The sequence below is a fragment of the Cucumis sativus genome, chromosome 3, assembly GCF_000004075.3.
Source record: "Cucumis sativus cultivar 9930 chromosome 3, Cucumber_9930_V3, whole genome shotgun sequence".
Classification (NCBI taxonomy): domain Eukaryota; kingdom Viridiplantae; phylum Streptophyta; class Magnoliopsida; order Cucurbitales; family Cucurbitaceae; genus Cucumis; species Cucumis sativus.
Window position 1 is genome coordinate 11,065,051 of NC_026657.2, and position 25,148 is coordinate 11,090,198.

The following is a 25,148-nucleotide window of genomic DNA, read 5'->3' on the forward strand; positions in this document are numbered from 1 at the left end:
TTTAGATTTTATCAATATAATAGATATTGCTAGACACTAATATGTTTCTATCAGTACATTGATAGATAGTTATAGAATCTAAAATTTTGCTATAACCAATAACTATTTTAATTTTAATTTTTTTTTTGTTTAAGATGATGATATTTTTTAATTATCATCCTTAAAATTGACATTCATTAAATTTTTTTAGGTGAAGGGTGTGATTCCACCTTTCTAAAAAAATTTGTAAAAGAATATGATACAAATATTAAGAATTTAAGTATTTTAAAGGAAGTAAAGCAGACACAAATTGAACTAGGCAGATTTATATATTAGTAAAAAGGAAGTTTGTAGTAAATACTTTTCATGCTCTAAAAATCGAATAAATAAATAAATTAAAATACGACAAATGCATAGAAGTATAAAAGAGATTTTGGAAATAAGGTTCTAAAAATGTCAGAAGTTTAGTAAAGATTTAAAGATATATATTCGTTGCAAAATTTATCAAGAGATTTTCTTAACGAATAAATTCCGATTTTTTGTTTTTCTTTTCGAATAAAATTTGAATTTGTTTTTTTTACGAGAAAAAATAATATTTTTAAATATAGTAAAATGAAAAAAAATATTTTACAAAACGTAGCTAAATTCTATATTATATTAATGATAATCCCGGATACTTTACCATTTATAAAATTTGAAATTTTGTAATATTTTATAAATATTTTTATACAATTTTGTTATTTAAAATAATTTTCTATTTTACATGAAATACTGTAGAATAAGACAAAATATATGACCTACCAAAAAAGAAACTCACATACGAGAAAATTATTACAATGACACAAATTTGAACACGATCTAAATTACAAAAATACTCTTTTAAAAGTTTTTGTACCACTATTCTTTTTTCCACTCCTAAGCTATTGAACATAAAAGAGAATTTAACTAGAATAAGCACATGCAAATTTAAAGTGTAATAATTAGGACGACTCCTATTAGAACACTTGAAGTTCATTATAACTTTTTAGAGTAACGTTTGCTCTTTTAATATTTGTGTTAAAACTTAGGAACGTAATTATTAGAAAATATTAAAATAATAATGTGAGAAGTTAGTGATAGAAAGTGTGGATAATGAAAAGTTAATGTGAGTGAAAAAGGTTAGTATAGTTGAGAAAAAATGTGTGAGAGAAATTAATTAGGTAAAAAAATATACCAATTTTCATGTAATTTTCCCTCATCATAAATATAAAAAGAATTAAATAGGTGAGATGCATCATTGTATACAACAATATAATCTCTTTCTTCTAAAAAAAATTATTTAAGTAATTTTCTCAACAAAATATGACACAATAATTTATTTTCTTTTCTTTTTTGTTGTAAGAAAAAGCACTTGAAAGATTAAAAAGGTATATTATTAGTAAGACAGATGGAAAGGAGAAAAGATGCATGAGAATAGAGAGTCCAATAGAGAGCTTTAATTTGTAAAAGCAATATTAAAACGTGTTGGGGATGAGATGTTTTTAAATAATATTTATGCATTGGAAACCAATTAATGCAAAACCAAACCTCCCTTTCACCTCTTCAACTTAAACTTAAAACTGTGGGTTCCAAACACTCTCACCAAACTCCATTTCTTTCCTTTCTAAATCTTAACCTACAAAATTCCAACCCTACACTGTGTTTTCAAGTTTTAACGATAGTACTCATTACCATTTTAAATGTAATTTTTTTGTTTTTGTTTTTTGGAGGCTTTTCAAATTAAAGAAATGCTTGAAGTAGTTAATGAGAATCAACACACTAGATGGATCAAACTTAGGGTTTTTTAATATTGCCATAGCTCCACTTTACACCATATCTCAGTTGATATAAAACTTTTGAAGAGAAACGGAACAAAAAAATCGAATAATGTTTGAAAAACTTTTGAAGAAAGAGGGAAGCAAATTTAAGTGTGCACAATGTTAGGCATTTACCATAATTTTCTCTTTTGGCTACCCTGGTTTGAAGCAAAATTTCAAGGTGTTGGACTTTGCTGAGGAATGTCTCTTTATTTTCTCCACATGGTATGCTGTGAAAGAAAAAACCCATATGCCTTTCGCTATCTTTAGTGACCAATTTTGAGACGGAAACCCACCAAATTATTAGGTCTTACTACTACTTCACTAATCAATTACTTTTCTATGCAATTGTCAAACATTTTCCCACCCTCTCCTCTCTTCTAATTTGACCAAATGTCTAAGTTTGCTACTTATAAGTTCTCCTATTTCTTTAGTGTATGTATTTATGTAATATCTTTAGTGTTCATGTGTGTGTGTGTATGTCGATTTATGTATGTATATATGTATGTCAATTTATGTACGTATATATTTACTACTATATGACAAATGTACTATGTACTTTTGAAGAATATAATATTAGATAGTGCACTATCATTTATTTATTTTTTATTTCTATCTTTGTTACATTGTTTTCTATATCCTACCTAAACTAAAACAATATACACTAAAGACACGTTATTACAATAACCAATTCACCTCAAATGGCTCATACAAATTTGGTTCATGGGCGAAAATCAAAGTTTCAATTTTCACTTTACCTTTATTAACATGATATGAACTATAAATTCAAATAACACCCATTAATTGTTAACACATTATATAACTGTATTTGTTTGAGCAACAAATTGATGTGCATAGATTGTTGGACATCAAATTGAATTGATTGTCCACTAGGGTTCGAATATGAAAGCAAATGTGGGCCGGGAGAAAGGTATAGAATAGAAGATGCCAAAACGGGCTTTATTTTAGGCCCAATTGTAGAAAGAGATGAAGCAATTGGAATCCCACATCGGAAAGCAGAATGGAAGAAAGGTGAAAGGAGAAGTATAAATAGCAAGTAATAGAGGGAGGTTAAGAGTAACCCGACCTGTCAGGGGGTGAAAGGCGACTTGTCAATGATCGTATAGAGACGACGAGTCGTGCCGACACCTACCAATACGAACACACGGTACTCGTGCGCGAGCGAGCACCCACCCTACTTTCGGTGGGGGCTTGCCCGTCAATTTTTGGAAGCCCCTGACTTTCTCGGTCGGGGCTTTATTAATTATCCTCATTTTTTAATCCTTTTACTATTTTCTTCCGACTCCACCCTTCCGTGTCGTCTTTTTTATTCTATTGATTCTCTTAAAATGGAACCAGTAAACTTAAAATCTTACGAATTAAACTTTATTAAATTATCGTAATTATGCATAGGGATATTTAAACAAACCCAATAGAACGAATTTTAAAATAACAGATATTTTAATATTTGTAAATTGTTTGAGTTTAATTTGATTGGTTTAAAAAATCTTCCTAACCTAAACCCAATTTATTTATACTCTCATTTATTAATAATGTATTAACTTGAATGGTTATGAAATAAATAACTCTTATGTTTTATGACAAATTGTATTTAACTATTCTTTTATAATTGAATATATGGAATTTTATTTTTAAAAAATGATGTTTTGTTTTCTTTAAAAAAAAATTCGAATAGTATAATATCATAGATATTATCTTGTTTATTTTAATTTAACAACAAACTCAATTTTAACTTTTGAAAATTATTTTTAAAAATATTTATTGCATTTTTTAAAACCAAATTGAATTTCAAAACAAACAAAAAAAATAGTTTTTAAAAATCCGATTTTGTTTTTAAATTAAATTGTAGAGAGTTCAAATAAGTAAAAATCAATTTTAAAATTCAGATTTTTGATACGGTCAAATAGATTTTTATTGATTCAATATCGGATGATGTTAGTTTCATTATACTGAAAAATAGAAATCCATAAAACATTAAATAATGAAAAAAATAAATCCATGAAACATTAAATAATGAAAAAAAGAAATCCATGAAACATTCAAATAAACAACCTAACGTTATTACTTCTTTAAATTTTGATTCATCCACTAAACTTCGATATAATATTAACGACTTATAAAAAAATCTTTATTTTTAAGTATTATTAGTTAAACCTCAATTAACTTTTTTTTTTAAATGCAATTACCACGTAATATTAGTGATTAATTCAATTAACTGTGAAATTATTAATCTACTTTATGTTTCAAAATTTGAATGTAGTTAAGGATAACTCTACAATTAAATATACTTGATCTTAAATAATGATGGGAAGGTAGATGGTTTGTTGAGAATTTTTCTTTAAAAAAAGAAAAAGAAAAAGAAAAAAGCAACATCTAAACTATTCTTATTTGTAACAATACCCTTAATAAATTTATATTTGGAGTTAAAAGACACAAAAATAAAAATTTAGAAAGCTATTGAGTGAGTAGTCAACATCAAATATCTAACAAAGTTGTATTGTATTAGTTTGAATACAATAATACAGTGATGAATTTTGGGAAATGGACAAATTTTGCAATCCAATTCCCCACTCTCTCCAACGAATTAAAAGCATTTTATAATCTGCATTCAAATCCAATCTCCCTTCAATTGCTCCAAAACAATAATAATTGAATTCACATCAAAATTATTACTCCATTATTAAAATTTAAAACCTCCTCCCCACCTATATATATATATACCAATGGGATTTGTGTTATCAATTTGAATTTAAATTCACCTCCCTCCCTCCTACCAGACTTGAATTTGTAACAAATGGTGTGATATATTAAAATTGAAACATAAAGTCTCCAAAGGAAATGAGTTGCACACAATTATTCAGCAATCAATACTTTCAACTCACTGTGGACCCTAAATTTCTTCTAAAACACATCTTTGGACATTGTTCTTTTCTTTAACAAATAAAAATATTAGACATTGTTTTGTTGGTTTCTTTCAATTTCACCATCTCTTCTCCCTCTTTTCACCTTCTTATTTCAATTGCCTATTATTGTTTGTGGGTCATCATATCATATCATAATATGAATATATATTCACTTTTCTTTTCCTTCACCTCTTCTTCTTCTTTTTGGGTTTTAATTAGTTGCTACCTAATCAATTTATTGCTACCCTTTATATTATACTATGCTCTACCTACACTCACTTATTCTATATTTTTCATATCATTTCTCTTTCTTCCATCAACCTCTAATACTATTTCATCTATCTATTCTATGTCGTCCCATCCATTTAGATTCAGATTGAGCTTCCTCCTATCCAAACTAACAATTTTATTGGGTTTCATTATGTTGTGAAAGATAGTGATTGACTTATAAATAAGCAGTCTCTCAACTTCATTTCAATTTATAAGAGTTGTGTTAGACTTTTTTCAAATATCTAAGATTTAAGTAGTTCCGAGTAGTTGTTCTACCGAAATTAGTCGTTGTATCCTATTGAGACGCTTGTTGTGATATAATTTTAGTTTCTGCAAAGTAGATAATTGATTCTAGAATAACATTTTATAAACGTTCGTATCTTAATTGTCAATTAAATCTCTACAAGATATTCGAGTTTTTCTTTTGTTATTTTAGTTTATAGACTTGGCTATCTCATCTCACTATTTTTTGAAATTCTTGTTGTATAACATATTACATTGTAATTGTTGCATGAAATGGTCAATAATTTGCTTGTGTTATTTCATTATTGTTTCCTACAAATCTTAAATTAAAAATTCATAGATACTATCTTTCGATATTAAAATTTTAAATCTCAAACTATTGGGTGAAAAGTTTAATATAAGCTTCTTAAACAATAATATTTTGCATCCTCCCTATTTCCCTTCACCAATAGATGTGACCATACTTGTGAATTATTTCAGATGCAGACCTATTTTGTTAGAGCACAATGTTATGAATCACACTGTGGGGGTGGTATATACATGATAACAATCATTTATTGTTGCTCTTAATTATCTCTTCTTTGAACAAGAATACCGAGCAAGAGCTCACATGTGTTTGGATAGTTGCATATTTCATCTTTTTTGTTTTGTATGTTTGGTAAAATTTGATTATCCATTTGGCTACAAACTCAAAAAAAGAAAGTGTATTTCACACAATTGGAGAATCAAAAGTCTCATGTGTTTTGTGGAAGGTGGAAATGTTTAGTCCAAATGTAAAGAGAATTTTGGTATGGCCAAAAGTGAATTGTTATACAGAGGAATTTGCTATAAAACCTAAACCCACATTCTCACTTTCCCTCCATTCTTATTCGTTCATTGGTACAAACAAAAAGGATATTTGGGGTTTGTCTTTCTCACCCCCACATGCCCACATACCCCAAAACCCTCTTATCTCCATTTGGGCCTTTTCCTTTTTCCTTTCATTTTAAACTTCTTAAATTACATTCCCCATAAATTACAGAGATAAATTTAACGTTAATTTCAAAACAATTTCAACTTGATTAATGAAAATCCATATATTTATCTTATACAAACTTCATTTCAACTAAAAAAATAACTCATTCTATATATATTTGTGTGTCTTTCCAACTATGCAAACAAACAAATCAATACATAAAAGAATCTTTAAATAGCCCCCTAGAGTTTAAACATACCTAATCTCTTCTAATGTTTAACGTTTTTATAATGATAAGTGATTCATTCAAAATTGAAGGCTAAAAATCATGTTATTGAAAAACTTTTAGATGAATAGAATCCTTGGATTTGGGGTTATTTGAGCCAATGAGATTATATTAGCTAAAGCTCTATAGATATAAATGGGAGGATGGAGGTTTAAACTCGTAGCTTAAGAGAGATAAGACGTGTTAATTATGATTAACTAAGGTATACTCGTTTTGGAGTTAATTATTGAATTGTTTTGTATTCATTCCATATTACCACAATACGATAATGCCATAATACCATATACCAACTGAATCCACTTTCAAATGAAAAGAAATGATATATTATCTAAGTCTACCCCGCAAGTGTTGGCCCTTCCTTCTCCTTTTTCCCTCTCACCTCTTAACTGCCTCCATCTTCTTCTTCAATATCAATTCTCATCCACCTGAACACAACAAACAAACACAAATTCCCTCATTTCACCATTTCTCTCTTAATCTTGATGGGTCCTCACTCTGATTTCAAATCCCATTTAGCCTCTGAAATCTCCTCCTTCTCTTCCCTTACAGTTTCTTGCCCTCACCGCCTTTTCTCCCCTCCTTTCATCGATTGGTATCGCCTTTTTGGGGTACGTTTTTTTCTTCCCCTTTTTCTCTTGTGGGGTTTCTTTATTTTCTTCCCTTCTCTCTTAATACATTCTCATAGGTCCAACAAGACGCTCCAATCGATTTCATTCGTAGCCGATATCTTAAGCTTGGTGGGTTTCGTTTTATTTTTTTCTTTTCTTATTTCTCACTATTGTCATTTCGTTTTGTTTTTGTTTTTGTTTTTCAATCATGAATGTGCTTTTGATTTGCAGCTCTCCAACTTCATCCAGATAAAAACTCACACCCCAAGGCAGAAATCGCCTTCAAGCTTGTCTCTGAGGTTCGATTCCATTCATTTTCTTTGAAACCCAACTTCCTGTCCTATTTATCTGTTCTACATTTTCTTTTTTTTTTTCATTTTGCTTTCTAGAGGTTTTTCCATGGCCACCCATTGCTGTGTTTTCTTTCATTTAAATTCTGTTGTCATGTACTACTCGTGAATGTTATAATGAAACTTTGTGTTCTTGAGTTTAATGCAAAATCTTGAGAAATGTGAGTGGGAAATGAGGGATTGTTTGTGTTTGTGTTTTGTGTTTGTAGGGATATGGTTGTTTAAGTGATAATGTGAAGAGAAGGGCATTTGATTTGGATAGGAAGGACAAGTTTTGCGCTGATTGTAACACAATCCCTTATAGAAATTACACCTCTGCTACAAACTTGAATGCTTTGAATGTATTAGGGAGTTTTCACAACAACATTCATGGAAGAGGTTTGAGAGATGTGAAGGAGAGATTGAGAGAAGAAGCTAATGTGATTGAGTATTGTTTAAGAGCTAATAATTCTTCAACAACTACAGAAACTTCATTATTCAATCCACCTGGTTGCAGTATGTTTCATCACAGAAACTACAAAGAAACCCCAATCTTCAATCCTTCTGACTATGTTTGTCAAGGCTACCCTCATTTCCGAACAAGAATCCACCCAAAACCGCAGAGTTTTCGATGTTTTAGAAGTGGAAATGCATTGAAGTATGAACAAGGTAGAGGGAAGTGTGAATATCCAGTGTTTGAAATTAGTAGTAATAGATCAGAAAGTTTCCTTTTACAGAAACAATCTGCTTTTGTTTATTCAAATGTTAACAAATCATCACATTGGTGAAACTCAGCTGACTTCCATATCCATTCATTGCCATTTTTTTTCTTCTTTTCTGGGGAAATTTAAATAAATTCTAATTCTTTCAAAAGTTTTATTATTTATTTTTCAAATTAAAGCAAAATTCCCTCTGTTTTTTGAATTGGAGGGAAAGTGAAACACTTTCGAATAACAATTCTTTCTAAATGTAATATGATTAGTTCAAATCTTTAATAAAGAAAGTGGGTAACAAGTTTTCTTTTTGGAACTTGGGTTTTGTTTTTAGTTTAATCATAGAGATTTATTATTATTATTTTAGAAAAATATATACTATTGTTGTAATGTGTTCACAGTGTTTAATGATGGAGATTTCTAATGGGTCAAGTCAATGTGATGGTAAAGTTTGATAAAAGTGTATTGGAGTGAAAGGCTGAGTTGAGGAATGTGGGGTATTTTCTCACCAACTTGATCATCAAACTCAAATTCCATCATTCTTCATTTTCTTAATCTTTTGTTTTCAGGATTAAAACATGTCTATATATCAAACAGTTGAACCCTTAAATAAATATAGTTTTTCTTTCATTATCATTTTATTTTTGAAAATTAATATACCCATTCAAATGTTAATTCTTTTAGAACAATGATGATGAAATAATAACCTTGTGGTTACTCAATTTCTTTTATTGTTTGGGCATGTCTTTTCTATTTTGTTCTTAACGTTGGTAGAAAAATTGAAAGATGAAAATAGGACAAAAAAAAAAAAAAGGAGAAGAAGAAAATTGGAAGTAATTAGATTTTGGTTACTTATCTATAACTTTTTATATTTTCATTTCACTTAAATTAACAACTTAAAGAAATTTTACATTTACCATTTTGGGTTGTTGGTTGAAAACCTTATAAAGTATGGTAACAATCCAAAATGATTTGAATGTCTCATGGTTTCTTCAAATTTGTATCAAAAACATGTGCCAAAAATACTCTATAAAGAGATTGGGATTCATGCTCTTACAAGAATGTTTTGTAAAATAAGGAAATATTGATCCCCATGTGCTGCACTTTAACAAAAAAAAAAAAAATCAGTGGTTAAGATTTGTTTAGTAATTATTTTGCTTTTTTCTTTTTAAATTAAGTTTTTTTACATTACTTTGTATGTTCTTTAATTTGTAAGTCATTTCCTAAAACAAACTACTTTGAAAACATGGTTAAAAAGTTAGATAACAAATATACAAAATCTAAGGATAGGTCATTTTAAAACACAAAAATACTTAAACTACTCTTTTGAAATGTTAAATTTCATCCTTTTAACTTTAAAATTGTTTTATTCTATATCACTGAAGATTTTTTTCTTAAAATGAAAGACACAAAATTTAATGTATTTTAATGTTTAAAAATTAGTTGTATTTTAAATCCTTAATCATTATTTCATTGGAACTGATTTACAACAGTTTCAAAGATTTAAGGTTAAAATGGAAATTATTAAGGATACTTTGCCTCTTAATGTATTTTTTATTTTGGTTTTGGTGCTTTTTTTTCTTCTTCTGAAAAATAGTCCCTTCCTTTCTATTTTTATTTAATTTAAGAGAAGAAAACGATGAATTTAAAATATGAAACCAAACAATTTTTTAAAATATATAGATCGAAATAAACTAACGTATGTTGACCAAAGTTATTATTTTTAAATTACACAAACCAAAAAATGCACCAAAACCGAGATAAAAAAATACAATTATCAAAGTGAAGGTAGTATTTTTAAACCGAACAAAAATTACAAATAAACTTTTTGCATTAATTATAATTATGAATTTGTTAAATCATTTATTTTTCCAAACAAATTCATATTTTTTCTCAAATATATTTTCTTATTTCGAACAAAATAAAAATTTTAAACTTTTTTTCCCTTTTTTTAACTCCAAAATCATTAAACAAACCTTATATTGTTCACGTAGAAAAGGTTAACTTTTGAGTTTGCACGAAAATGTAAAAATAACCCTCAATCAATGAATGACCAGTGACCAAATCAATTGAATTTAAGGCAAAATGAATGAACAAATTAGAAAGCCTAATACGTAATTCCAAGTATGAAATTTGATAAATACACCAAAATGATTGAGGATGGTGTGTGTGTTGGATTTTGAACCTTAAGATAACTACAACTTTGTAAGCTACAAAATTGCTTCCAATCTGGTTGAGCTTTTGACTATGATTCAGGTATATAACTGCACACTAAACCTTTTTTTCTTAAGATGAATTCAACCGTTTTAGATGTTTATTCGATTGAATAATTAGAGTTTAACATGATCGTGGTTAATAAGCTTATGTTTGGAATATAAAGTTATAAGATATTTGTAAAAAGTAAGATAAAAGTTATTTAGTAAATATAGAAAGTAAGGGTATAATTAAAAGGAAGCTTTTCTTAAACAAAAATAAGGATTTACTCGATAAATGTACAAGTTCAATAAGAATTTAGTATTGAAGTTAAGTTGTTTAAAATAAATAAGTTAAATATTTTGTTTCATCAAAATTAATTTTAAAAATGATAAAATTGATTTTGACCCTTTTAAATCACTCATAAATATGTTTGTTATTTAAATGAACTCATTTGAATTAGAAGTTTTATCTTTCTAATGACTTTCTATTCATGATTCTAAATATCATTCATACAAGATTTGAAAAATGTATTAGACAAAATTTCAAATGTTGGACAAACAAACAAATGAAACTTTGATTCACTGTTCAAAGTCTTCATTTCCTTACATTATTTACATTATTTACATTATATAATTAAAATTATAATTTGCTAGTCCCATCACTACAACCATATTGATATTAAAGTATTATTGTTAACAAAAACAAATTTAATGAAATCAAAATGATCCATTATCAATTGGTAGTCCCATCACTACACCACATAATTAAAACTTTCATTTTTAGGAAAGTTTAGACACAAAAGATTAATAATTTCGGAAAGAAAATACAAAGAAATCCCCAATTATGAAGGCCAAGGGGGTTGTAATTGTTTTAATTTTGTGACCTCAAAATTTGATTATTTGTGTTTGAAAAATTGAATTATTGGTCCCATTGGGGAATTGATGTTGATGTTAGAAGAGAACATGAACATGGGGAGGCCAAAGTAGCACATGAAACTACATAGAGAGAGAGAGAGAGAGAAAATAATAATAGGGATTGAATTGCAATTTTTTTGGACCCTCATTTGAAAGCTAAGATTTTGAAGTTTTCCAAATGAAGACAACAAAATATCATATACCAATTTTTGCTACCAGGGCTTTCATTCTTCCACAATTCCCATCATACCCCTCTCCCCCTTACCTTATTTATCCCCAACATTTTCCCTTAATTTCATTCCTTTCCACATTTTTTTTTTAATTAATTGACCAACGTTACATTTTATCTTATTCAACTTTAGCACTCAAATTTTCAAATTTATATCGTTATAAATTTTTAAAAATTTAAAGTTAACTATAGTTGAAGAGTATATTTTAGCCTAGCACAAGATAATAAAATCTCTTTCTAAAATTATACATTAGATTAAATCATGGTTGGTAGAATTGAAATTTTGACATAAACTAATAATTAATGTTATAATTAACTTGAGTAATAGAATTTTGTGTGAAGCAATAAATTTGGTTGTCAGTTTGTTGAAGATTGCTAAAGTATATTGTTCATAGGTCTTTGTACCTTGTATGGTAGATACTCCACCAAAAGAAAAAAAAAAACTTGTAGAAATTAAATTACAGATTGTGACTTGTTCTTATATGTGTAATTATTTATTTGTTTGTTTTGTCTTTTCCAAAAAAAATCCAATAATCCAAAACCAATTTTTCTTCTTAAATGAATAATAATAATAATAATAATAATTCATGTCTATATTCTATTGCTTTTCCTTTCCTATACATTTCATTCTACAAATTATTCTAATTCCTCTCTTCTATTTGTGGTTCAGTTCTTCAAACCTTAAATTTATTATTAATCAAATACCATATAGGGGCATCTTAATTTCAATTTGATTTTTATACCCATTTGATTAGTCTATATAGCTTGATCAAACTTTCTTGTCATTGCAAATTAGTATCATATTAATTAGTTATCATTTTCCTATATTATATTAAATTGTGTTAGTTGATTGTATAAGTTAAAATATATTAAATATGGGGCACTGTGGATATTTATTAAGCAATAAATTATTGTTTTTAATTATTGTTTATTGTGTTAGCTCGTTGTATAAAATTGGGTTACTAGTATGAACAATAAATTTGTAGGTAAATCATAGGTTAAAAAGTATTAGAAACCAAACCAAATGTAATTCTTATCTCATTAACTAAATTTTGTCAAAAGCATAGCAAAATTTGAAGATTTAAAAGTAAGAAAAATTGAAAGTTTAAAAGATGTAATTGGTATGATGATTTTAGGGTCAAGATTAGATATGGATATAGATTTAGATTTTATATATTTAATTTACGATGGATAGCTAAAATTAGGGTTGCTGTAGTAACATGTGGGTATGTCTGTGATAGGGGGAAGCTCCCAGCAATGGAAACTGTCTATCTTTGAATGAACCCTTTGCCCTTCATTGGTCCATTTTCAAATTCCCCACCACCCATCACTCTCTCTCTCTCTTATATTTATAATTTTCTTTTTATACTTTTTATATTTATTTTACCATTAATATCTCATTTATTTCCACCTTTTAAAATTATTATTCATATCATATGTAATGTATGAATGATATCTATATCCAAATAATTCAATTCATTCATACATAAATCTGTCACTCTTCATCTTCATTTCACTTCTTTGCTCTCCTTAATTCATACCCCCATTTCACTTATCCCTCCATGTATATTTTCCCACAACACTTTGAACTCTCTCAAAACTCTGGGTCCTAGTTTCTTGCAATTAAAGAGAGAGAGTAGATGAGAGGAACTTAGTTATTTCAACATTGTTCTAGATTTTTTCTTTTTGTTATAAACTAGTTTATTTATCTCAAACTTATGAACTTTGCTAGCATTATATTATTGTGTATATATGCATGCACACTATGTATGCATGTTTATCTAAATAAAATTTTTATAGAGTAAAAGGTCCTCAACTATGTATAAACTCATGATGTACATGTATATTAAAAAAGACGGGGATTTTGAAATTTTGCTTTGAGATTTTTTTTTCTTTTTTAAAAAAATGAATATTAAAAGTAGGATTTAAAAATGGTAATTGGATGATGGTATAGAGAAATGAATGGTGGAGATGAAATGGTAAAAGAAAGAAGGTGTATTTTGAAGATAATAATAATAGTATATGAAATTCAAAGTGTCCGTTGGTCACCTCTTCTTCTTTTTCTTTTCTTTCTTCTTTTCTAGAAAAATCTAAATCATTTTATCTCTTTGTTGTGGTCATTTTAAAACATTCAAATTATCAATAATTCAAACTTTGTTATATATTATTATATGATTCAAACTCACAAAGTTAACCATTTTAACACTAAGTCTGGTTTCTGAATGTCTAAATGTCAATTCTCTTTCAGATTTTGCTTTAAATTTTCTGCTTTTTTAATGTATGCTTCCTAATAATTTTTTTGGAGAGAATTAAACAAAACTATTAAAAATATAGCAAATTTTCATATTGACACATTAATAAATTTCTATTTTACAAATACAGAATCTTATTATACTTTATAATTATTTTGTTTCATTGTATTTGAAAATGTTTCTAAATTCTTGTTGTGTATATGTATATATGTTTGGTATTTGGCTATATGGGTGGCAGTTAGATGTGAATGCTCATGTAATTTAATTTTACAAACTTTATATTTCTATATGTATTTATTTCATGGTATTCATGCCAACACAAAAATTAAATACGAGAAATTATTTTAAATGATATTTTTTTAAAAAATATTTATAAATAAAATAATATAACATAATCTCTTCTATCAAAATACATATAATAATCTATTACGATCTATCATAAATAAACTATGAAAATAGTTTTTCTAATCTCGATTATTTAAGTGAAATATATTCACTCTCAACCACTAAACAATTAATATCATTCCGTCTAAAATATTTTATCACATGAGATAAGGGATTGAACTCTTTGTAAAATTTTAAAATAGAATAACTCAAACCTAAAATTTTAAACAGGTCTTCATTGTTTAGAGTTCAAATTAAAAAATATATATTTTTTTTACTACTTAGAAAGTCATAAGTTGATAACATAGCATTTTTCTCCATACCTGATCTGACAATCATCAAGTTGTTAATAATGGTTAAATATTATAAGTATGTAGTAATTCTAAACATTGAGCAATACTTGGTGTGTATGATATTTCTTTTAATTAATAAACCTTTCATCTATTTTAGAATGACTCAAATGGTGAATCCAATATAAACCAAGTTTGTAATTAAACTGGAAAAGGAATATATAGGCACACTCAGAAAGGTGTTGTTGACAGACAATGTGTATTTTTAATAACCAAATATAAAATGATTGAATGAAATAAAATGAAAGAAAAGAAAAAGAAAAGGTTTTATTTTGTGTGGATGGGTGTATGTATATATTTGGTATGGTAGTTGAAGACAAACAAGAAAAGGCAATGGACAGAGGGTGTCCTCTTCCATTATCATGTACTCCTTATTTTGTAATAAAACACACACCAATTATACTTAATTCTTCCTTTAATTATGTTTTCATTCTCTTTCTCAATTATTGTAATCATAACTTGTTTAGGGGGTGACACATTTTGGTGTTTCTTACCATTTTTATCCCATGCTAATAGATGAATAATACAAAAAAAAAAAAAAAACCTTGGGAGTGGAAGCATTATATTCTCTTTAGGAAAAAAGAAAAAAGAAAATCACAATTGAATAGGATTTTACGTTTAGAGATCAAGTGAGAGAGAGGTGTATAGAGTGAAGGAGACGAGTGGTAGAAACAAATTAAAAGATTGGTAGAGGCTGGTAAAAGAAGAAGACTATTGGTATATTATTTTGTCATTTAATAATATTTGCTTTACCAAATGATTGTTTCCAACATATTAAATTGAACTAATCCTCCATTAATATACAACAACTCAAAACTCCATTATAAATTTGTCAGGATTAAAACAAATTAGGACCAAAACGAAACACATAATCATCTTTCAAATTTGAATACTAAGAATAAATTTGAAATAAAGACATAAACATAAACCAACAAAATTCAAATTTTCTATCCTTCTTTCTTTCATTTTCTGATAGTGATTTAACCTTCACTCTCAAGAAATTCTCTATTTATGCATTTAAATACTTGGATATTTTAAATAAACCACATGATAATATCAACCATCAAATGTTTGATTGATTTATTTATTTTTCAATTAAAAAAAAAGTACCATAAACATTAAATACTAAACCAACCAATATATATTTAGTCAAAAAAATAAAAACAATAATTGCAAATCTATAACACCAAGAGGCATCCAAGAAAAATCCAAAAGAGAAAAAGAAAAAAAAAAAAGGCCATTATTGTAAATGTGCATGTGCTGATGTGTTTTGACAGCCTGTAGTCCGATTCATCGACGACCCACCACCGCCGCCGCCACCGCACATCGGAATCAAAACGGTCCAACTTTCCGGCGGACTAAACCAAAATTTGATATTTCTTTTCTAAAAAAACCCAAACATTCGGCCGTTCGTTCCAGGGAATCTCTAATAAATATGGTAGAAAACAAAAACCTCAAATATTAAACAAAACCTACGTTTTACACTTTGGGATTAATTAAATAAATTAATCACTTTAACTCACACCTTATTGTTGATTTTTTTTTTAAAAAATAGAATATAATTGGGTGGGTGTTGAGCTTCACATAGCTGGCTGCTTTTAGAATTGAGTAATATATATATATATATATATATATATATACACATATTATAAAAATAATAATATAGAAAGAGACAATGAAATGGAGCCCAAATATGGACAAAAAATAATTCAGGCCATTTCTATAAATCTAAATATCTGATTCCATGCCCCCTAAAGCACACTCTAATCTCAATTTTCCCTCTTTAATTTCCCCTTACCTTTATTTATTTTTATCATTCTCTTTCTTTTTTTTTTCCTTAATCTTTGAGTGATTTCACACTTCAATTATTTAATCCAAAATTTTAATTTCATTTGAGCACCTCAAAATTAATTCAATCATATTACATAAATGGAGTTGGTTATAATGAATTTTATCTTGTTGTTCTAGCTATTTGAAGTTTTTGGTTCAATCTAGTTAGATTATGAAAATAGATAGACATTGTTTCTCTTTTTTTGATATTACATATATATATATATATATATATATATATATATATATATATATATATATATATATAAAATGTTATTGAAACATCATCTTGCATTTAGGACCCTCATAAGAACAATAAAAAAAGATGTATGTATATATTGATATAGTCATAAGAATATGTTCCTCCTTATCAATCATTTTGTCAAAGCATAATTGATGGATATGGAAATTAAATATATATATATTTTACATTTTGATTGAATTATTATACAGTTGTATCCTAAATTAAAGAAAGCTTGTACTTTGTTCCTTCTAAATGTTTAAGTTTGATATAAATGAAAAGGAAGATATTTAAACATATAGGTATAAAAATAGAGATTTGATTTTGCATTATAACAAAGTTGAAAATAGAAGTCTGAACATTTTGATTATAGTCATGAACATCAACTATATATTAGCCTAAATATGAATATTTTGATAATAATAATACAAAAAAAGAAAAAAAGAAAAAAAGAAGAGAGAGTAGAATAAATGTATAGGTAGATAGAATTATATATATATATATAGTGATGAGGAGTGAGGAGTGAGGAGAGGGAATTGAAGTAGAAAAGGAGAGAAAAGAAAGAAATGTAAAATAGTAAAAAAGGGAAAAGAAAGAAAAGAAAAGAAAGTAATGAAAGAGGAGGGAAGAGGGTGTGGAAGAAGATGTTAATGTTATTCGTTAGTGTGTGAGTGTTGGGTGTTGGTGTTGGGTGATTGTTTGTTGTTCTGTCAAGTGATTGATGCCAGCCTGGCATCTCCGCTATCATTGATTCAGGGACCCACTCTCCTTCTGTCATCCCACATGCCCTCTCATTGCCCCCATCCCATGCACTCCCAAATCCAACTCCAACTCCAACTCCAACTCCAACTCCTCCTCCAAACACCTCTCCCTTCATTTCCTTTCCTTTCCTTTCCTCCTCTCTTTTCCTTCCACGTTTCCCCCTCTCTCTCACCCAATCATCACTCTCCACCTATATACCTCCTCCTACTGCTTCACATTTACCCTAAATATAATAAACACATCAAACCCAAACACATATACGTAATTTTCCAAATTATCTCTGTTTTTCTTTCATACTACATTAACATACATTTTATTCATTTTATTCATTTTTAAAAAATAAAATAAAGATTACAGTATAGAGACATAACATAACACACTTTCTCTCTTTCTTCTCAAATCCTCCTGTGATGGAGGGCCGTTTCAAACAATTTTGTCGGCGACAGACGTTATTAATCATATTCACAACCCACACACACTCACACCCTAATTCCCAATTACTTCTAATTAATTCTATTCCTTTTTTTCAAAAAACAAAAATTAATTCTTTCTTCTTCTAATCTAACAAACTAACACCAAAGGGCACAATTTCTTCACCCAAATTCTCCTCTCCCCCTCACTTTTTTTTTCTTTTTTTTTTTAATTTTCTCTCTCTTTGTGTGTTGTGTTTGTGCATTTAGAAAGCTGTCATTTCATTTCTCTATACTGTCCTTCCCTTTCTTTCTTTCTTTCTTCCTTCATTCACAATTCCCTTTTGTAAGTTTATTATTATTATTCATTTTTGTATCGCATTTATATCATTAATGCTTATTATCTCCTCCAATACCCATTTTCATTTCCCTCCTTACTCTCTTACTTTCTTCTTCTTCTTCTTCTTTTTTTCCTTTTTTTTTTTTCTTCCTTTTTTTCTTTTTCCGGCTTCAGCTTCCTTCTCCCTCGCCGATTTTCGCTGCCTTCCTTCCCCTTCTCCTTCGGCGTTTTGGATTCTGCATCTCGTTTTTCTTTTCTTTTTGGTCATTGTCGTCTCTGGCTTTGACCAATGAGGATGCTGCTAGTAAGTACGTTTCTTTTTATCTGGGTTTTTTTTCTTCTTCTTCTTTTCTCATTCTATATACTACTACTACTCGATTCTTTTGTTCTACGAATCTTTCAACCCCATATGCTATTTTCTGTTGATTTCTGAACAAACCCTTTTCGTTTTTCTTTTTTTTTTTTTGATTGTGTGTGTGTGTGTGTTTTTTTTTTTTTTTTGTGGGTTCTTACTCTTGTTTTTCAATGTCTTCCAGCATCATCAGTTTACCTCGGGTTCTTTCTTTTTGCTCTGTTATCTATGTTTTTCTTTACAGATGGTCCAGAAACCCTTTTTGACTTTTCGTGATTTGTATTCTCCCTTCTCTTCCGCTATTACCCTTTTTCCCCTTCTCTCTCTCTCTTTCTCTCCTCTCCTTGAACATTTCCTTGATGTTGATTTTCTGGCAGGTTTCAATTTCTAGATTTGATATCCTTCTGCATTTTGTTACTTTCACGTTATTGATTTCTCTAATTGTTGATTCTATCTCTCTTTGATCTGCTTTTCTTCTTGTGGGATTAGTTTCATATTCATGTAGGTGTTTTGATTTGCAAGTGGTTATGTCAATCACTTTATTTTTTTCATTTATTCTCGAACTTGAATCTGCAATTGTGGGGATTTGCAAAGTTTTTGTTTTTCAATGTAGTTATGGTTCTAGGTGTATTTGGCTTCCTTTCTTTGTTGTCTATCTCTTGTAGTTGGTTGATTTAATCAATTCACGGTGTTGCCCCTAAGTTTCTTTCTTTTGGTTTTTTTTTTTTTTTTTTTTTTTTTTTTTTTTTCTGTAGGTGGCATTGCTTTTGTTTCTACAATTGAGCAATGCTGCAAAAATAATCGGTGAAGAGCTCGTGGGACAGTGCGATTCTAAACCAACATTAGATCCAAGACCACACAGTGTTTCTATCTTGGAGTTTGGGGCTGTTGGAGATGGCAAAACTCTCAACACCATTGCCTTCCAAAATGCGATTTTCTATCTTAAATCCTTTGCTGATAAGGGTGGAGCTCAGCTTTATGTTCCACCTGGAAAATGGCTTACTGGAAGCATTAATCTTACCAGCCACCTTACTCTTTTCCTGGAAAAAGGTGCTGTGATTCTTGGCTCTCAGGTATGTTCTTCTTCATGGATTGGTGCTCAAACAAGTAGTTGTTTGAAGGCATTGTTTTGAAACACATTGATCTTCTCTTTAACAGGACCCATCTCATTGGGAACTTGTCAATCCCTTGCCTTCATATGGGAGAGGTATTGAAGTTCCAGGAAAACGATACCGGAGCTTGATAAATGGTTACAATTTACAAGATGTTGTAATAACAGGTTTGTTGCTCTCCTAAAATCTAACCCTTTATTCTGAATATAGTTTGTGGATATGCATTCCTCTGAACTAGTGATATCATGTTGATTTTGGATGTGCTAGGTGATGATGGGGTCATTGATGGACAGGGTTTAGTTTGGTGGAATTGGTTCAGCTCTCATTCATTAAACTACAGCCGCCCTCACCTCGTGGAATTTGAGGATTCTCAATATGTAGTTGTTTCAAACCTCACTTTCTTGAATACTCCTGCCTATAACATTCATCCAGTCTATTGCAGGTATGCTATAACAACCAGTGATCAGTTTCTTCTGCCTCTGCTGATTGTGTTCACCTTGTTGATTTGTCTATTTGCTGATTGTCAGAGAATCTGTATTGAATAAAAGTTTTTCATGTGCAGTAACGTCTATGTTTACAACATCTCTGTCTCTGCACCTTCTGAATCTCCCTACACAGTTGGAATAGTCCCAGGTTTGTTATGCTTCAATTTTCAGCATCTCATTGTTATTTTGTGTGACTATTGTTGATGGGCTCTCTCTCACTCTCTCTCTCTCTCTCTCGTTTGTTGTGATACATCAATTGGCTGAATGGCTTGAGCACCATTGAAGAATCTCTCTTTTATCTCACTTTCACATGCACACACACAGCACTTAGTACAAAGAAGAAAATGCCATCAAGAAAGCTATTATGAGCAGTTGACTGTTAACAGATATGTTTATAAACTTTAGGTACTATCAACACTTGTTTAACATCATGTAATCTTAGAAAAACAATGCCCTCTTATAAAAAAAAGTCCCAATATACCAAGTTCTTATATTTGGGGCCTGAGGTCTATGGTGATAAATTTTACAGTAAAATTTAAGAAACTTGGCACTGTTAAAATGGTGACGTTGGATTGAATTTAGAAATAAGATTCTGTTAGGAGTTTATGACGCGTAGTGGGATGCCATCATGATCAAAAGGATTTATTGTGGGGCGGAACAAATTTAGACATACAGTACATCATGGCTCCATTAATGATCATCAATCCAAGAATTAAAATTAGTGTTTTGCAATTTATTCTTTCTTGTTTCTAATTAATGAGGTGGAGAAGCATTCTTTTCTAAATAAAGTTTGATTGGTGCTTTCAGATTCCTCTGATCATGTATGCATAGAGGGCTGCAACATTGCCACAGGATATGATGCCATTGCCTTGAAGAGTGGTTGGGATCAGTATGGTATTGCCTATGGCAGACCATCTAAAAACATACACATTAGAAGGGTCCACCTTCAGTCATCTTCAGGTTCTTCCATTGCCTTTGGTAGTGAGATGTCTGGTGGGATATCTAATGTTCTTGTGGAGCATGTACAACTGAACAACTCATTTATTGGCATTCAAATTAGAACTACCAAGGGAAGAGGGGGTTACATTAAAGGAATAGTTGTTTCGGATGTTGAAATGGAAAACATATCGACGGCATTCAGTGCCTCTGGTCACTTCGGGTCACATCCGGATGATGAGTATGATCCTAATGCTCTTCCAATTGTGCAGGACATAACCTTACAGAATGTGAGAGGCACCAACATTAAAATTGCTGGAAACTTTTCTGGGATACAAGAATCTCCCTTCACTTCAATTTATTTATCCAACATTACCTTTTCAATCAATTCATCTTCTTCCACTTCTTGGATCTGTTCAGATGTTTCTGGCTTTTCAGAATCTGTGATCCCCCCACCCTGTTCTGATCTCAGTACTCCATATTCAATTTCTTCCTCAGCAGCCTCTCCCCTTGTGAATTCAACTGGAAAGACTGCTGTTTTATGAAAACCCTTTCCTTTCCAAGGGTACACCAATATATATTTCAACCCCCATTCTACATGAGGGAAAATACCAAAACTTTCAACCATTGCCTTCTCCAAGTCAAGCCAGATTCTTTCAAATAAAAACCACATGTCTAGATTACTTGTTTCTTCATTCTCTTAGATTTGCTTTCTTCCATGTTGCACTCTGCAGATTTATTTGTACAGTTCCATTTCTTCATTCACGTGTAAGGAAATTTTTGGTAGTGATTTTACAGGTCTTTTGGTATCGTTTGTGTTGCTTTTTTAAATTATTCCCACTCCCTCCCCCTCTCCTCAAGAGCTTGGTGCATTGTAATTTCACTGTAAATTGTTCATTTGTTGTGAAGGGCTGAAAGGATAAAACTCTAGTTGATGTGAAAAGCAATTCATGTGGAGCCAAGTGATTGGAATAAAGGGATCTTGGTGACACTCTACTGCTTGTTTAGTAAATTAAGATGGGTGTTTTTTTTTCCAATTCAAGTATACATTTTATTTCTCTTCCTCTTCCTGTTATGTTTATTAATGAATCATCCTTTCTGGTCATTTCCTTCCGTAATTTTTTATCTACTGCTTGAGTGCTACTATTCTTATAAGCATCATGGAATGTGAATCAAACAAGGTTCCACATGTCAACCTTCCACTGGCATGCCCCTTATTGATGTCTGAAGTTGTTAATGTTCTGGTGGCCTATACATCTGCATCTGCCCTCAGTTGTCTGTTCAGGCTTTCTTCCTCATATTAAAATATCTTTAATTCTTTAAACATTATTCTCATGATTGATTTATGTATTACTTATTGCTTGTTCTAAATCTAGTATTGGAATCTGACGTAGGTTGCCACGATGTAATTGACCAGATGTCTTATTGTCCTTTTACATTTTCTATTGGTGCAACCCACTGATAGAATGAAAACATTGCCTAAACATGATTCTTAACTCTGCTTTAGATTGTTTTGGGACATTTGCCATATGGGCCATCAGTTTTGGATATATTGGGTTCTTTTTCATTCAGTGATTACATGGGCTTTTGTTCATCAAAATGACTGCAGAATTAAATTTGAAGATTCGTTCTGGTAGGACAGAACTTCAGTTCATTCTCTGTGATTTGCCTGTTATATTTTAGCAAATATGATTTTTTTGGCAAGAACATAGTCATTGTTTCTGTAAACATCTGTCAGCCGTTGAAGCCTTAAAAATCTTTACAACTTTACAAGATTCCCCACGTCGCTATTACAAGAATGTTCTTCACCTGGTTTATCATCTATCTACCCATCACCAAAAGGTGAGAATTTGGTATCAGATTCTTACAGCACTCCCACGTTGGGAATCTCATTCGTTCTCTCTTGCGTGCCCATCAAAAAGTCTTCCTAACATTAAAACATTTCACCAACTCAACTATAGGATCTTTTACCAGATGGGTTTTCTTTCCTCTCTTTTTTTTTCCTTTCTTTCTATTTACTTTACATTAGATTACAAGCGTTCGGATTCTCGTCGCTGAATATTGATGTGATGTTCCCATTGCTACTGCCTGTGCCTGTGTTGTAATAGTCTTCATTGTAATTGTAAAGATCCAGTCTTGGGCTATAATGGGTGGTTGGCTGCTGTGGTATGGATTCGGAGGCGTATACTGGGGGCCTGCTGTATGTGAGTGGTCGGACATACTCGGTAATGTATGGCGATGGCTTGTATGTGTTGTAGCTGTGTATCACGGTTGCCGGCTGCATTGATGTCGCTCCTGGAATGTTGTGGTGGTAGTTGTGGCTAGAGGCGTATCTGTATTCGGGTTGGTGGTGGTGGACTACATGGCTTTGGCTATAATTTGGTGGCTGATGGTATTGAACCGTCTGGCTGTGATCAGGGGGCTGGTGGGAGTAAACGGTGTGACCATGATCAGGTGGCTGGTTAACCATGTGGACGTGCTCGGATGGTTGATGGCCTACGTGGAAGGATTCTGGTGGTTGATGGTGGACCACATGGCTATACTCAGGTTGGTGAGAGATGACATGGCCAGGTTCTGGTCCTGGTCCTGATCCTTGATGGTGGACAACATGGCCAGATTCTGACGGATATTGGTGGACGATATGGCCATTATCGGACGGCTGGTGGCTGACATGGCCTTGTCCAGCATCATATCCCCCAGGGTGTGGTGGTTGTTGGCCGTTGGTTGGATCAAAACTACCATCTTGAACGACCATTTGGCCAGGTGGGGGCGCGCCACCCGTGGCCATATCAGTAGGACCACCACCCATGACCATGTCAGGAGGAGAAGGACCTGATGAAAAATTGGGTGGTTCACTGCCGGCCGGAGCCATAGAATCCGGCGGTTGGCCAGTGGGAGCAGCTTGAGGATCCGTCTGTTCAGAATCAGAACAAATGGTGGCAATCTTCCTTGTTTTCTTAATGGCTTTCATGATTCTCTCAGGCTCAGCCCATCCAATGATAGTGAGTTTCTGCTGGGGAAAGTCTATGTAGATATCATAAATGCCTGCAAAAGAACAAGAAAACTCAAGAAGAAGAAGGAAAGAAAGAAAGAAAAAATGAAAGAAAGAAAGAAATGTATAAAAAAGAAAGATTATTTATTTTCCTTTGGCTCACCATTAATTCCATACAATGCTTTCTTGATCTTCTGGACACAGCCATTACAGTCCATCCGGACCTTTATCTCAGTAATCTTCGGTTTCTGCAGAAAAGGAAAGTAAGTGGTAAGAACCCAATTACAATGGAGATGAAAAGAAACAAGGAGAAGAAGAAGAATACCTCAAGTTCTGGAATCATGAGGAGATGAGGGGAAAGTAAAGGGAAAGAATATGGAGGAAAGAAGAGAGAGAGATTATGTGAAAGATGAAGAAGATCATAAACGAAGAATCAGAATTGAGAGAGGCAAAATAAAAAGAAGAGGAGATGGGAATATTTAAAAGGGTGTGGGACATGCAACGAATCTAATTGGAACTTGGACGACACAAAATAAAAAATAAAATAAAAATAAAACAAATGAATTCTTAATACAAAAAAAATCCAAAACCGACCATTTTGGGAAGAATATAAAGCAGAGGAAAGAAAAGAAGGGGGACGTCTTGGTTTTGGGTTTTGCATGCATGGACTCAAACCAATCCCTACGCCACTGTTAATGAAACCCTCAATGATTCCACGTTGAAAATATGAGAAAACATCACATTTCTCTAATACATACTACTTATTTCTAAACGCTACAAATTTTGTTCAAAGGGAAATTTTGTTATAAGCCCATCTCTTTGGTACTAAAATAAAAATTTATAACTATTTTGCATGGAAATAGTTCAAGTCTTCTTTAATTTTGCAATTAATTACAAATTACGTAATTTCAACATTTACACTAATATGCATATAAATATTGTTATTGTTTTACTTCAAATAAATAATGATTAACAATTGTCAAATAATTGGAGTTTAATTAATCCACAATCAAATATTCGTTAACATTGTAACAATTTCTACCAAAATACACACTTTCATAAAATTGGGATCTCAATATCTTTATCAATATTAATATTTGAAATTTTAGGATTTTTTTTAAAAATAATGTAAAATTTGAAACATATTTCAAAAATAGGGTAGTTGCAAAACTATTTTCAAAAATAGGTGTTTTGAGGTGAAGTCGTGGACGGGGTACACGA

The 25,148-nt window shown here is 30.7% G+C and overlaps 3 protein-coding genes across 5 annotated transcripts; 2 read left to right on the forward strand and 1 right to left on the reverse strand.

Annotated features, from left to right (window-relative positions):
* Positions 1-6,804: 6,804 nt before the first annotated feature.
* Positions 6,805-8,458, forward strand: LOC101213407. The gene is made up of 4 exons (XM_004134448.3): positions 6,805-7,100; positions 7,178-7,229; positions 7,332-7,399; positions 7,660-8,458. The coding sequence occupies exons 1-4, from the start codon at positions 6,975-6,977 to the stop codon at positions 8,215-8,217; spliced, it is 804 nt and encodes a 267-aa protein (XP_004134496.2). The 5' UTR covers positions 6,805-6,974; the 3' UTR covers positions 8,218-8,458.
* Positions 8,459-17,685: 9,227 nt separating this feature from the next.
* LOC101208289 (probable polygalacturonase) lies at positions 17,686-22,040 on the forward strand. 3 transcript variants are annotated; one of them, XM_011652764.2, is made up of 7 exons: positions 17,686-18,056; positions 18,225-18,354; positions 19,158-19,475; positions 19,561-19,681; positions 19,782-19,956; positions 20,077-20,147; positions 20,807-22,040. In XM_011652764.2, exons 2-7 carry the CDS (start codon positions 18,340-18,342, stop codon positions 21,478-21,480), a joined length of 1,374 nt encoding a protein of 457 aa, XP_011651066.1. In that variant the 5' UTR covers positions 17,686-18,056; positions 18,225-18,339; the 3' UTR covers positions 21,481-22,040. The 3 variants fall into 3 exon arrangements, with proteins under 3 accessions (XP_011651066.1, XP_004134229.1, XP_011651065.1); XM_004134181.3 differs by lacking the exon at positions 17,686-18,056 and having other exon boundaries at positions 18,097-18,354; XM_011652763.2 differs by lacking the exons at positions 17,686-18,056; positions 18,225-18,354 and adding an exon at positions 18,389-18,779.
* Positions 22,041-22,627: 587 nt separating this feature from the next.
* On the reverse strand, positions 22,628-24,708 carry LOC101208528 (heavy metal-associated isoprenylated plant protein 36). The gene is made up of 3 exons (XM_004134182.3): positions 24,253-24,708; positions 24,091-24,175; positions 22,628-23,980 (listed from the first exon to the last, which is right to left on the reverse strand). Exons 1-3 carry the CDS (start codon positions 24,268-24,270, stop codon positions 22,956-22,958), a joined length of 1,128 nt encoding a protein of 375 aa, XP_004134230.1. The 5' UTR covers positions 24,271-24,708; the 3' UTR covers positions 22,628-22,955.
* Between the last annotated feature and the right edge of the window lie 440 nt (positions 24,709-25,148).

Coding starts and splice junctions, on each gene's coding strand:
- LOC101213407 (XM_004134448.3), top strand. CDS start 6,975: ATGGGTCCTCACTCTGATTTCAAATCCCATTTAGCCTCTGAAATCTCC. Junction 7,230..7,331: donor TAGCCGATATCTTAAGCTTG/GTGGGTTTCGTT, acceptor TTTGATTTGCAG/CTCTCCAACTTCATCCAGAT. Junction 7,400..7,659: donor CCTTCAAGCTTGTCTCTGAG/GTTCGATTCCAT, acceptor TTGTGTTTGTAG/GGATATGGTTGTTTAAGTGA.
- LOC101208289 (XM_011652763.2), top strand. Junction 19,957..20,076: donor ATTCATCCAGTCTATTGCAG/GTATGCTATAAC, acceptor TTTCATGTGCAG/TAACGTCTATGTTTACAACA. Junction 20,148..20,806: donor CACAGTTGGAATAGTCCCAG/GTTTGTTATGCT, acceptor TGGTGCTTTCAG/ATTCCTCTGATCATGTATGC.
- LOC101208528 (XM_004134182.3), bottom strand. Junction 23,981..24,090: donor AGCATTGTATGGAATTAATG/GTGAGCCAAAGG, acceptor GTTCTTTTGCAG/GCATTTATGATATCTACATA.